The following is a 12,823-nucleotide window of genomic DNA, read 5'->3' on the forward strand; positions in this document are numbered from 1 at the left end:
AAAAATTATTGGAATCTATTTTCCCCTAGTTATATTTATAGCATATAAGAGCTCATTATTTTAGAAATTATTACAATAAATAATCATTATTAAATTATTATATACTGTACATGTTATTATTTTTATCACTTCTGAGCAAATTTTGTTTTGCATTAATTTTTGGTAATATGCATGAATGCGTGAAGGGGGCATGTGCGCTCACATTTTTGGTGAACTGGTTGTTAAAGAATGTGCAGCCCACCTCTGATCTGATCTGTACCTATTTTGATAATTAATGCATAACCATAAACACCAAAGTAATGTTTACTTTAATAAAATTAAAAACATAAAAAAATAAATTGTAATCCATGTTTTAAAAAATGTCTGTATTCGGTTGAACTGTCATTCCCACAGCAGGACATAACTAGTCATTCTATTCACAAGCTATTCTATTCACTACTCTATTCTATTCAATAGTATGTGACCTTTTTTTCCACCCCTCAATTTGGGTGGATTTCCAAGCTCTTCCAAGATAAGCCTTGCTGCAATTAACATAACAATCACAATACATTCTCCTGCAATCTATATTCAATAGGTCCCCATCATCATGCTGGTTATTGTAACTTTAAGCCTATTATTAATTTAATATATATTTATTTTGAATGCCTTTTTTATAGTTTTCAGTAGTTTCAGAACAAATTTTCCATCATCTTAGACTTGCATCATTTCTGGCTACACCTTCAGCTTTTTTTTCTTATATACCATTCAGCTTTATCTATAGAGTATGAAAATAATCAGTCAGCCTAAGGACCACAACAGGCTGTTAGCAAATCCATCAGCCTTCTTTAATATGGAAGGACTGGAAAATACCTCCTAATTAAGTGTTTGGGTTAGTATATCTTCTAAAAATTTCTCTTCTAGAGGATGCATTCATGACACATGAAGCTGAGGCCCATAGCTTGAGCCACCGGTCTCAACTTTATTCTTTCTGAAATAAAACACACAGGTATAAACCGTTTAAAGGTGCCAAGAGAAATTACACACTGGTTGGAATAATACCAGAAATATGAAATTCAAATCTCCAGAAACTGGGATGTGAAGCATTCCAAATGGCCACATTCTCTAGCTCTGAATTTTTTGAAATCCATTCTGAGATTTCAGGATCAAAAATGGCAATGAGTCCCATTCAGGCCTAAACCTGAGGTTAACTAGTGTTTTTAGATAGTATGAGATCTTCCATTAGTCTGAAGGCTATTTGAGAAAAAGAAAAACCAGAATGAGTTCAGGTGTGAAGCCTGAAGATATGGTTTTCTTACTATAAACTCGAAGACAAATAATGGTTGAAAGAGCAAGTATAAACATTTCCATGTCACAATGAATTTTTTGAAATCTATATTTCTACTTCAGCTATTTGTCTAGACAGCACCTATCCAGTAACGTTAACAGTAACGTTGTCAATCATGTATCATTAAGTAGTTTCTCCAATCCGTAAACAAATGGAATTCAACAGGATCGTTCCTCTATAATAGCAAATAATAGATGGGAAACTACCCCAAGTGTTTGGATCAATGGGTAACCACTAGCAAACAGATTGTTTTGAATAGGCTAGCAGTTTCCCACACTTCCAATATTAAAAGGCACAACATTTGCCCCATATTCAGTGGTAGCTGTGCAGAAAGTCAGCAAATTACAAATTTTAGGAAAAAATTGATTAAAAGAGTTAAATAATTTCCCATACCTTCCATAACTCAAAGATGATAACATTTTCCATATTAGCACTACATTCCTTAGTTTTTGAACTGCATAAAGTTCATGAAGAAAAGCACATTTACAAAATGCTACAATGCTTCTGTTAAAGGGTCACCTGATGAATTCTTTTCAGACTGCTATGTATCTGCCACCAGAGGGTTTTTTTTAAAAAAAATCTTATTTTACCAGCAATCCTTATGCTTTGACCATTTCAACAGAGCAGGGTATCAAATTTCAACTATTAAATAGTAATATATACTGCTGTCCATACCTGCCAATGTACTGGTATGCCTGAATGCTCTGACCATGGAATCTGCCAAACCCGTAAGGAGAGAGATGATTGTATCCATCAAATAGCTGTCATACAAAATGCTGCACTGACATTGTTGGACTAGCACTGCAGTGAATTCACAAAAATTAGTTCTGAACTTCTTCCAATAGGACCCTGGTTTGATGAGTGGATAATCTTCACTGCCCTGCAAGAGATGTAAAAATATACCATGATCTGAGAACATTTGATATAAAGCAGTTTCACTGTGATGGGACAGAATCCAAGGCATCCAGGAATAGTACAGAGGACAATGCTTTGACATGAATGTTCACACAGGGCTTTGACATCTGGAATCACATGTGAAAGCAATTGTATTCAGTCTGATGGGGCTAAAACTTTATAGGCATCGAATTTTAGATGATTCTTCTAGTTGGACTTTCTAAAGGTCTCTATTGACATTCAAAATTATCACTGCGCATAGCATACAATTCTTTCTTGAAATGACAGTGGTAGTCAAAGTCAGTGTAAGCCACGACTATAATGTTAGACCCAGCTCTGTCAATCAGTTCAAGTTTTCCAACCAATACTCTGCAGTAAAGAAGATCTCCTTATACTTCACAATTTGGCTCCTTAGCTTCATTTAGTAGAAGTTTCACACTCATGCCTAGATGAGTTGATATGATTAAGCTTAAATTGCAGATAAGAAAGAAGTCATACAAACAATTGATTTCTCATTGCCAATTTTATATCATGAGATTTATACCTCTACAGCAACTGGGTATGCCCCACATCCTTGGGAACAGTAGTCTATTTTCTATTATACTATCCACTTTAGTAGAGAGAAAGTTGCTGTTATCTGTGTTAGAGGGTGCCCTCAACCCTCACAATTAGCTCTGAGTAGGCTCACTTCAGCTCCAGCATTTCATAGCTTTCCTACCCTTCCAAACTGTGAGAATATGAGAATGAACAGTACAAGGTAAAATTAAAGAAGTCGGCATGTATTTTTCTTGATTTTGTTAACAACTGACCACATGTTGCCAGCATACATAAAAAATAATTGCATTTGGTTCAAGAGAGCATTAAGCAACATAATTCTTTTCAGTTAATGGACAAACATACAGGATATCATTCATGATAATTACATTTAGAAATACATGATAAAAACTGACTAATTCCTACTGGTATTTTAGAAAATGCAAACCTTATATATTGAAAGATCCTGGAATCTTGTGAAAGTTTGCAGCAATCTTGGTTACTGCAACTACATGTATTGCATACAGTCCAAGAACCTTACTGGGTATCCTTACATAAATAAAGGGTTGAGTATATATTAAATAACTACTTTACCATGTCCACTGGCCAAGTAACAGTCAAAATCCAGGGATAAGCCAAAAATCTTTTATATTGCAATCCTGTTTCCTATAATACATAAAGACAAAACAAAACTTAAGCAGTGATGTTTAACAACATCAATGTTCTCATAACAATTAAATACAATTATAAACATCCATAGCTGAGTTCAAACAGTTTTTGTGCATGTTGACATTTCTATATAAATAAGGTTTTCTTTATTATCTCCAAGGTATTGACAAAACTCTACATATATCTTCATTTTTCATCAGTGAAGCTGCCATCAATACTTAAGTCAATGAAGAAGCACACATAGTGAGCTGTTATATAAAAAACATTCAGAAACATTGAACATTAGCTTTAAATATCTTAGCATTCTGAGTAGAACTTGAAAGTTAAGATAATCACGAGCTTACTATCCTTCTTTGAAAATCATGCCCACCATAAACATAAAAATTATAGCTGGCCATATGTAGTCCAAGATAGTCAGATAAACTACAATGATCCTTCCAACATATTACCAATTTCTCTGTGTTTTTCCTTTGTTATTACCATTCTCTCCCTTTACTCTCCTCCAGTATTCTCAAATTTCATGCTGCCTTCAACAATCCATGCCAATCAATTCCTGCCTCCAGATCTCCTCCAAATTTATCGGTGCTCTCCAACACACACCCTAACCTTACCAGTCTCCTGTAACGGTATCCCCTAACCTCCCATCTATTTTTTAATTTGATTTATATTCTGACTTTCTGTTCCAGATAGGACCAAGGCAGCTAACAACCACAGAGAGATATAGACAGACATATGTATGTATGTATGTATGTATGACAGATAGATAGATAAGATAGATAGATAGATAGATAGATAGATACACATACACACACACATGCAGTGATACACATACCAGGTTAACAGATTAACATTAATAAAAGAAAGTTTAAAAACTTAATTCTTAAAGGTCTATTAAAAGAGAAAAATGTTTATGTATTTCCTAAACCCTAAGATGTGGGGACGAGAGGACCCAGTAGTATCTAAGAAAAAAGGTAACCAGAGCATGGATAAGCTTTGCCAAATCTGAACAGCTCAAGAAAGGGCTAGCCAGCACACTTCATTAATTGTGCAAAGGTGCTTTTATCTTAGTTATCAGCTGCAAATCCAGAAAGCTGAGGATCAAGTAACACTCAAGGATTTTGCAGTATCTGCTATCCAACAATTTATTATGCATGTCTTATATGTATGCTTGCATGGAAAAGTATAAATAGCCCTAGTTGAACAATATGGTTCAGTGAATTCCTAAATGATATAATTCCCAGATGATGAAAAGTTAACCACCATATTATCTGCAAATCTGAATGTTTGCTTACAATTTATGTGAAGGCACAGCCTCAAAATAAGTTTACTCAGAAGCATACAATATGACTAAGGTGCCTAAACTTTTGTATGTTAATGTGTATCGTGCCCTTTTTTGAAGCAAATCAAAAGAGGTATAGTACATAGAGCTTCCCTGATCAATTTTTCCCACCACAGCCCTGTGGCACAGATTAACCTAAAACAGACTAACTGCTTCAAAATTATTGAGTGAGCTTCCATGATAAAAGGTGGAATCTGGATTTCTCAGACTCATTTCAACAGGTAAACTACAGTGTGCCTGTCAATTGATTTTACAAAGTTGTTATTTTTATTTATTCTGCTATAGAAGTCTTACCTAAAAGTAGTTAAAAATAAAAGCTATGTAGTAAATTAAATTAGATTAAAATGACTCTCAACAGTTTTGGACTATAGCTTTCTACATGCCTCTTCCATGTGTCCCTCAAACCAATGAAGCTGTGCTCTCCTGCCTTAGGAAAGGAAGGACCTACTTCATCGAATTTCTCTGTCATTTTATGCATCACTTCACAGTTCTGTAAACTTTGGAACATCTCTGCAGTAACCATTCCTATGGAAACAATAATAGGAAATTTAAATGAGCCTTTAATGTATTGCAGTAGTATGCACATAAACTTTATTTTAAAACAATAATGAAGTCACAGTGCCAGAGATTCAAAGTCAACAAAAAATTAGCATCCAGCATAATAGATATTCTGCACCTTTGTACCATGCTGCCTTTTATTTAATTATTAGATTTAATTACAATTGTATTCACATCTATGAATAATTCAGTGGAATGCACATCCAGGTGAAACATGCACAGGATTGATAACCCTTGGTACAATATTCATAAGCATATCTCAGATATGCTTAGTATCTCAGAATTTCCAATGTTTTCAACATTCATCTTTAGGATTCCAGATTTTGCTTATAATACAAGGTCACCAATAAAACATAGCTGGATAACTTGTTTTATTGCAGACAAGATAGAAGCCATATAGGTGCAAAAGAGCTGCATATTACAAAACCCAGTGCCAGAGATTCAAAAGATTCAAAGACAATGTCCTAGACCTGTTTGCTCCAGTGTATAAATTCTGTAGCTCTTCTTCTACATTTTTAAGTCAATAGAAATTTGGCAACTCCCTCTGGAAAGCCTTGAAAAAAAAAAATGCTTTTCAACATACAAGCACTAATTGAAAACTTGGATAAAAGGTTTGATGAATTAACAAGTTTTAAATCAACCCAAAGATGGCACTCGGAAGTAAGAAACAGCAGTTAAATCAGACTTAAAATCAGATGGATTGGAAGCTAATTTTCTGCTGGCAGATTTGAATTTTGGAGCCTGGTTTGAGAATTGCAGGCTTGTTGAAGAAGGCTGGAAGGGGCATGAGTTCAAAAGATTTAGAGATAGAAGAATTGACGAGTGATGAGCAGGACTTTCTTAAGAAAATTGGTGGAGATTAGAGAATGGATTTATTATATTCAATCAGAAAACAATTGCCAAGAGATATGCATTTCAACTTGTAGGAAGGTTCTTTAAACAACAAATGCTGTGGAGATATTTACAACAGATATTTATGACTTTGGAGAATGAGATGCAATTGTTGGGAAAGATCCCAGTTAAAAATTTAAGGAAAAGTTTTATCATTAAGGATGATAAATAACATTTAATCCTGGTCTTATCAGAGATAATGATTGTGGTGGCTCATGGTAGACTAGAAGCCATTGTGGACTTTCTAGAGTTAAATACAATAGATTGTTAAGGGGGCTTTATAATGTAATTTTGTTGTTGAGTTTACCTGTTAACTGGTTTTTTAATATAGTAGATAGATGCCAGATCAAATTAGCTGGGTAAACAGAGTTGTAGAAGTTCATAACATTGTGGGCGTGTTTCACAAGAGTGAAAACTATTATTGCTGAAATATATTTATCGGTATTCAACTAGGGGCGACATTCTATGTGTTTGTGTTGGGTTTATTGATGAACATTTTCCATTTTTTTTTGTTCTTGTGTTTTTTCTTTTTATTTGGAGTTTGTATTTTAACTTTGTGAACAAAAAATAAGAAATTCAGTAAAAAAAATAGAAATATTGAATTTTCCTTCCCAACTTTGAGATTAGGAAACATTTGCTCATATATGTATACAATAGTAGTTCTTCTAATCTAAGAATCGATGCTTCCCATTTTTGCAAGTTTCTGTCCACCCTTATATCTACCTGGAGTAATCATCAACAAATGTAATCTTGCATTGTAAGCAAGAATTGAATGTATAATGAAAATATATTTTAATCATTGTCTCTCTTTGTAATGTAGAAAAAGGATTTTTACCTTGACAACCTGAACACTGAATGAAGAAGTTAATGAGATCCAGAAGGGCTACATCTCTATCTTTTTTATAGGCTTCAATCCAGTCATCTACCACAGACTGAACAAGATTGCAAAAAAAAAACATATTAAAAACTGAAAATGGCATATCTCAACAGTGAAATAAAAGGGAGCAAAGCAACAAGGTTTTCATAAACAGTTTTATAGATGTCCAGTCAATCCAAAAAATATGTAAGGTGTACCTGCATAGCTCTTTTCCCCATACTGACCACCTCAAACAATGTAACAGCTTCAATCACTTCTCCATTTTGCAACTGCCTTGACTGTCTACTCCTAGAAGAGTTTCTTCTTCTGTTTTCACATTGTTCTCTGACTTTTCTTTTTCCTTTCTAAAAGGATAAAGATGAAATCCACTCTATGATACAGGAATAGTATACAAAGGGACAAATTATTCTATAATAATTGACAGAATTATTATAGAATAGATACAGAGATACCAACTACATTTATCCAGCATTATCAGCTTTGAGGACAACTCAATTTTACTGGGAATGGATAGGAAATATATTTACAGACAATCCTCACTTAACCACTCATTTAGCAATTGTTTGTAGTTACAATGCTGTTACCAGAACTGCTGTTGCTAAGTGATACAGTCAGGTGTTTCACTAACAATTGCTTCACTTACTGAAGGAAAGTCTTATTTCCAATTAGGGTTGTTAAGTGAGGACAATCTATATGGCATTTACAAAATGTAATCATTTCACATTAATAGTAGTATAGATCAATTCTAGATATACCATTGGACATAAATATATTAAATTGACAGTGCCCCCTCAATATGGTTTTAAGCTATAAACTGCACTCAGTGAGATTCAAGATCAAATTCCATTTTTCCCCATCTAATTTCATGAAATTAGAAATCATAGTACTTACAAAAACTTCAGTATTGCCATTTCTCAAGCAATTTCCATTTGGTGCAGTGGATTCAGGGGCAACCTCATCTTGGATTCCATTTTCTCTGAACATAATTTTAAAAACATAAGAAAAACTTATGCAAGCTATGAACGCTTAAAAGAGCTGTTTAGCTCTTCAAAAGTCATTGCGATAAAGCCATTTTGAAATCTACCAAACAAGCACTTGTTCTTTTACTATACATGTACATAAAGTAAATAGAATAAACTCTAATTATATAAATAGTATTTGTTCTATAATAAAGCTACTAACAGTGGTGTGTTAATATTTCAATCAAATTTTCAACGAACATGTTTAACATAGGTTAAAATGCAGGTAACAATTTTTAATTCAGGCTTGCTTTCCTTTTTGGGAGAAAAATGAGGCAGCAATTCCAAACATGGCCTATCTTCCTGTTCAGTTATCTATTTAATCTAAAGAAGTGCTTATATATATTCAATCAGAATAAATTAGGATAAATGATATTTGCATCTAGAATGTTTCAAATTCCATTCAGCTGACATCATAGTAGGAATATTATAATTGATGCTTAGTCAAGTTCTAATTTACCGTATTATTAAAGACAAAAGCAATGACATCTGCATGCGGATGGTAAAATCCCAAGAGTCCAACCAAAAATAATTCTAAAACTGAAGCACCTTCAAAATTATTTTTTCCAATCCATTGCTTTGAATGTGCTAGATAAGTTTAAGTTTCATATTTATTTCCTAGTATGCTCAAGTACCACTATGTAGAAACTTAAAATGGTATGAGACTGCTTACAGTACTGTTCTTATTGCAAATGGAATTGCTCACTACTCTCAGGAAAATTCATTATGAGTTATAACAATAAAAGAGAGCCAAACACATTCCCATTTAATTTAGGTCTGTGTTTCATCAAGTTACCTGTTATATTAAGTAACAGATACAGGTACTCCTTGACTTATCACAATTGAGCCCAAAATAAAGTAAATAAAGTACTTTTTAAAAGTAGAGCTTTATTATTTTTCCCTAACTGAATAGAACGGTGTGTTTAGGCATCAGGATTGGCTAAGTACTCACCCACGATCCTTTCTGACATCATTGAACTGACATCTTTCTCCTGGAGACATTCACACTCAAAGTATGTGAAGAACAGTCTTTGAATGTTTGGAATTATGAGTGCTGGCATTCACACTTTACAATAGCAAAGTACAGAAATATCTGAAAGCCAAAACACATACAATATTATTCACCACAACTTCTCTACTGTAGAGCAATTTCAGAGATGTTGGTGGGGATTACCTGAAAAACTCTGGTTGTGTAGCAAATGAACAGGTCTATTAAGTAGATGTGCATACATTTACCCACATTTCCAAACCATAAATATAATTTAATGAAATATAATAAAATAAAAATGCCAAGGTAATGTTTGTATGCTATTGTTAAGAGACTTACTTGTGGTTATAGAAATTGGCAACCTAACCGGACTCTGCTGTCATTACCACTACATCCTCTCAGCAGGGCAGAAAGTAAGTCATCCAGAGCAGACACTTCAACTGAAAAAAAAATACAAACAGAAGAAATTTCAGTTTATTCTCCATAGCATCCTTTCAAACAGCAGTAACAAAACTTCAACACTGAAATATACAGTCCCATGAAACATTTAAAAGATACAAAAGTAGCAATTCCCAAGGAAAATGTATAATTACATTTTAGCAAAATTAAACTTCAGTAACATTTTAATCAATGGCATTATGTGTCAATGATCCTACAGATATCACAAGTAATTTAGAACATTTATGATGAAAGCCAGTTATCTAACTGCAGACAGCAGTCAGTACACAAATGAAGAAAAATACTACTGGTAATACAGTAGCTCACACTTTAAGTTGATGTGTAGGGTGTTAAAAGGGAAAACTACTGCATTTAACATTGAAAGAAAAAACAGACTCTCTTTGCAAGGATTAACAACATACTCAAGTAAAATACTCTGATTCTGCAGTCAACTGATGTATATAATTTGATAGATATATATAGAGAAACCAGACCACGGCTGCATCACCAGCTACCTCACACCCCGACCCCCAAACCAAGGAAACGGACACGCGCCATGGACACATAGCCAGGACTCAAACTCGGAGCCAAACCAAAACCCGGAACGTCACATCACAGCCACCCGCTCAGGATATCACATCACGGAACTCAGGAGATTACACCACAAAACCTCAGGATGTTACAACACAACCAATGACCCAGGAGATTCCAGCACAAGACCCAGGATGTCAAAACAATAGAACTCAGAAGGTCACCACACAGCCCATTACCCAGGTCATTACAACACAGGAGGCTGATAGACACACAGCCAATACCTCAGCCACACGTTTTTACGAAAAAGCCAGCCAATCTGCAAAATCAACTTCATCAACCAATCCAGAAATGACAACACAGCCAACCTCCCCACCAGTATTTATAGAGAGACGGCAGCTCAGATCATGGTTTGCTCGCACAAGCACAAAGCCAAAAGCACCAGCCTGAAGATGGTGGGACCTTGTCGAAACATCGCCAAAATACTCTCAATCTTACATGGGAAAAGACCCGAATATGTCAAGAACTGCATATATATGTATGTATGAATGTATGTATGTATGTATGTATGTATTATATATATATCTTTTCCCGTGTAAAATTGAGAGTATCTTGGTGACGTTTCGACGAGGTCCAACTCACCATTTTCAGGCTGGTGCTTTTGGCTTCGTGCTTGTGTGAGCAAAGCGTGATCTGAGCTGCCGTCTCCCTATATGGAGGGGGGCTGCCATCTCCCTGGTGGGGAGGTTGGCTGTGTTGTCTTTTCTTGATTGGTTGATGGAGTTGATGTTTGCAGATTGGCTAGCTTTTTTGTAAGAACATGTGTGGCTGAGGTATTGACTGTGTGTCTAGCAGCCTCCTGTGTTGTAACGACCTGGGTAATGGGCTGTGTGATGACCTTCTGAGTTCTATTGTTTGACATCCTGGGTCTTGTGCTGTAATCTCCTGGGTCGTTGGCTGTGTTGCAACATCCTGAGGTTTTGTGGTGTAACCTCCTGAGTTCTGTGACATGATATCCTGAGCGGGTGGCTGTGATGTGACGTTCCGGGTTTTGGTTAGGCTCCGAGTTTGAGGCCTGGATATGTGTTCATGGCGTGTGTCCGTTTGCTCGGTTTGGGGGTCAGGGTGTGTGGCAGCTGGTGATGCATCCGTGGTCTGCTTTCTGGACAGTGGTTGTCTTTCGTCTATGGGATGAGTTTGGCTTTGAGTCTGGTGAGGGAGAATGGTGGTGGTGTCATGTGTTGTTTTGGGTCCGGTGTTGGTTTTTGTGGCTGGGACTCGTTTGCTGATAAGGGCTAATTTCCAGATGTCTGGTAGGTGGGAGGCATTGCCCTGTTTATTCATGTTATGGGGGTGTTTCTCTACTTCAATGGCTTCCCTGATTATTCTCTTGTTGAAGTGTTCAGTATTGGAGATTAATTTGGTTTCTCAAAATTAATTTCATGTCCTGTGGCTTTAAGGTGCTGGAAAAGGGAGGAAGTATTTTCTTCTTTTCTGACTGTGTTCTTGTGTTCTGCGATGCATGCATTTATTCTCCTGTTGGTTTGTCCAGTGTATGTGACTGGGCAATTGTTGCATGGTATTTCATAAACTCCTTGGTTTTCTAGCTGGATCTTTTCTTTGGGGTTTCTTAGGATGTTGGCTATTTTTTGGTCAGTGCCGAAGGCTGTCCTGATATCATGTTTGTGGAGAATTTTGCTGATTTTATCTGTGGTGCCTTTGATGTAGGGGAGGAATAAGCAGCATATATTCCTCAGTGCTTATGCAAATTTAATTTAAAATGTGAGAAAGTATGTACTGCTGGATTTCACCTCTGTCAATCTGTCTCAGTTTTTCTTTCTGAATTACAGCTGCTTACTTTTCCTACTATTATTGTTTTCAAGCCATGTTACATCTTTACAAATTGTAGCCTTTCCCATCTTAGCACTTTTTAAATTAGAAATTACTTTGTCTACTGCTAGTCCTAATCAGACTTAGGTAAAGATGGGTTGAGTTCTCATCTCCCCCCAGTACAATTGTCCCTTTTAGTTCTCCATTCAAAAAATACAAGCAAACATTGTCTCCACTTAATAAGGTCCCTTATCTTTTGACTTACATTATGACTTGAGCCGATTCCCTTGCCTTCATCAACTTACAGAAACACCAAAAATGATGTGCACTGACAACATCACTAAATGCTAATACTATGTACTTGTATCCTAACATCTGACACAAGATTGTACAATAAGTCATTGCATTTGAATGATGATATAATCAACATGTTATTTGCCCCTGCACATGTCCAAACCTCTTTACGTTAAGATCTTCCATTATTTAGTCAGGTGTTCATTAACATGTTTTAGGTTAGAGGACTATCTGGGTAAATATGTACAGGCCTCACATGAATCAAGCATAATTAAGGGGAGTTGGAAAATTGACCTTTTTGTAATGTTATTCTTTCAAAGTTTCCATATCCTCCCTCATTGTCATTTCTGATGCAGAAAAGGTGCAGTGGCTGCTTTTTGCAGATATAAACTAACATGAAATACAAGGTCAGAGGTCAAGACAACCATAAAGAAAACATCTGGACTATGTAACAGATATTCCAAGATAAGTAGAGTTTTAAGATGCTGTGGAATACTTATATTTTACTAAGGAAGCCTCCTTGGGAATTCATTAATAAAATCAAAATTAGCATGTAAATATTGAGATTTTAGGTAAACAAACCTGGAGACATTAAACAAAAACAGGAGGTGACAGTTTTAAGCATTATACTGGATAA

At 35.5% G+C, this 12,823-nt stretch overlaps 1 protein-coding gene across 9 annotated transcripts in view; it reads right to left on the reverse strand.

Annotated features, from left to right (window-relative positions):
• The window catches only part of LOC113440889 (cohesin subunit SA-2-like), a 54,074-nt gene that overhangs the window by 38,730 nt on the left and 2,521 nt on the right, over positions 1–12,823 (reverse strand). For 4 of the 9 annotated variants that reach the window (XR_015744555.1, XR_015744553.1, XR_015744556.1 and 1 more), the window contains exons 2-9: positions 9,433–9,527; positions 9,058–9,198; positions 7,978–8,062; positions 7,284–7,430; positions 7,045–7,141; positions 5,209–5,285; positions 3,347–3,418; positions 2,000–2,204 (exon numbers count right to left, since the gene is read on the reverse strand). Coding sequence is in view for 5 of the 9 variants with exons in the window: in XM_026707557.2 (XP_026563342.2) it covers positions 2,000–2,204; positions 3,347–3,418; positions 5,209–5,285; positions 7,045–7,141; positions 7,284–7,430; positions 7,978–8,062; positions 9,058–9,107 (733 nt within the window). In the remaining 4 variants the exon portion in view is untranslated. Of the gene's footprint in view, positions 1–1,999; positions 2,205–3,346; positions 3,419–5,143; positions 5,286–7,044; positions 7,142–7,283; positions 7,431–7,977; positions 8,063–9,057; positions 9,199–9,432; positions 9,534–12,823 lie in introns of all 9 variants that reach the window. The other 5 variants (XR_015744554.1, XM_087938416.1, XM_087938415.1 and 2 more) reach the window with 2 other exon arrangements.

This window comes from Pseudonaja textilis, chromosome 8, assembly GCF_049901715.1.
Source record: "Pseudonaja textilis isolate UNSWEBS1 chromosome 8, rPseTex1.2, whole genome shotgun sequence".
Taxonomy (NCBI): domain Eukaryota; kingdom Metazoa; phylum Chordata; class Lepidosauria; order Squamata; family Elapidae; genus Pseudonaja; species Pseudonaja textilis.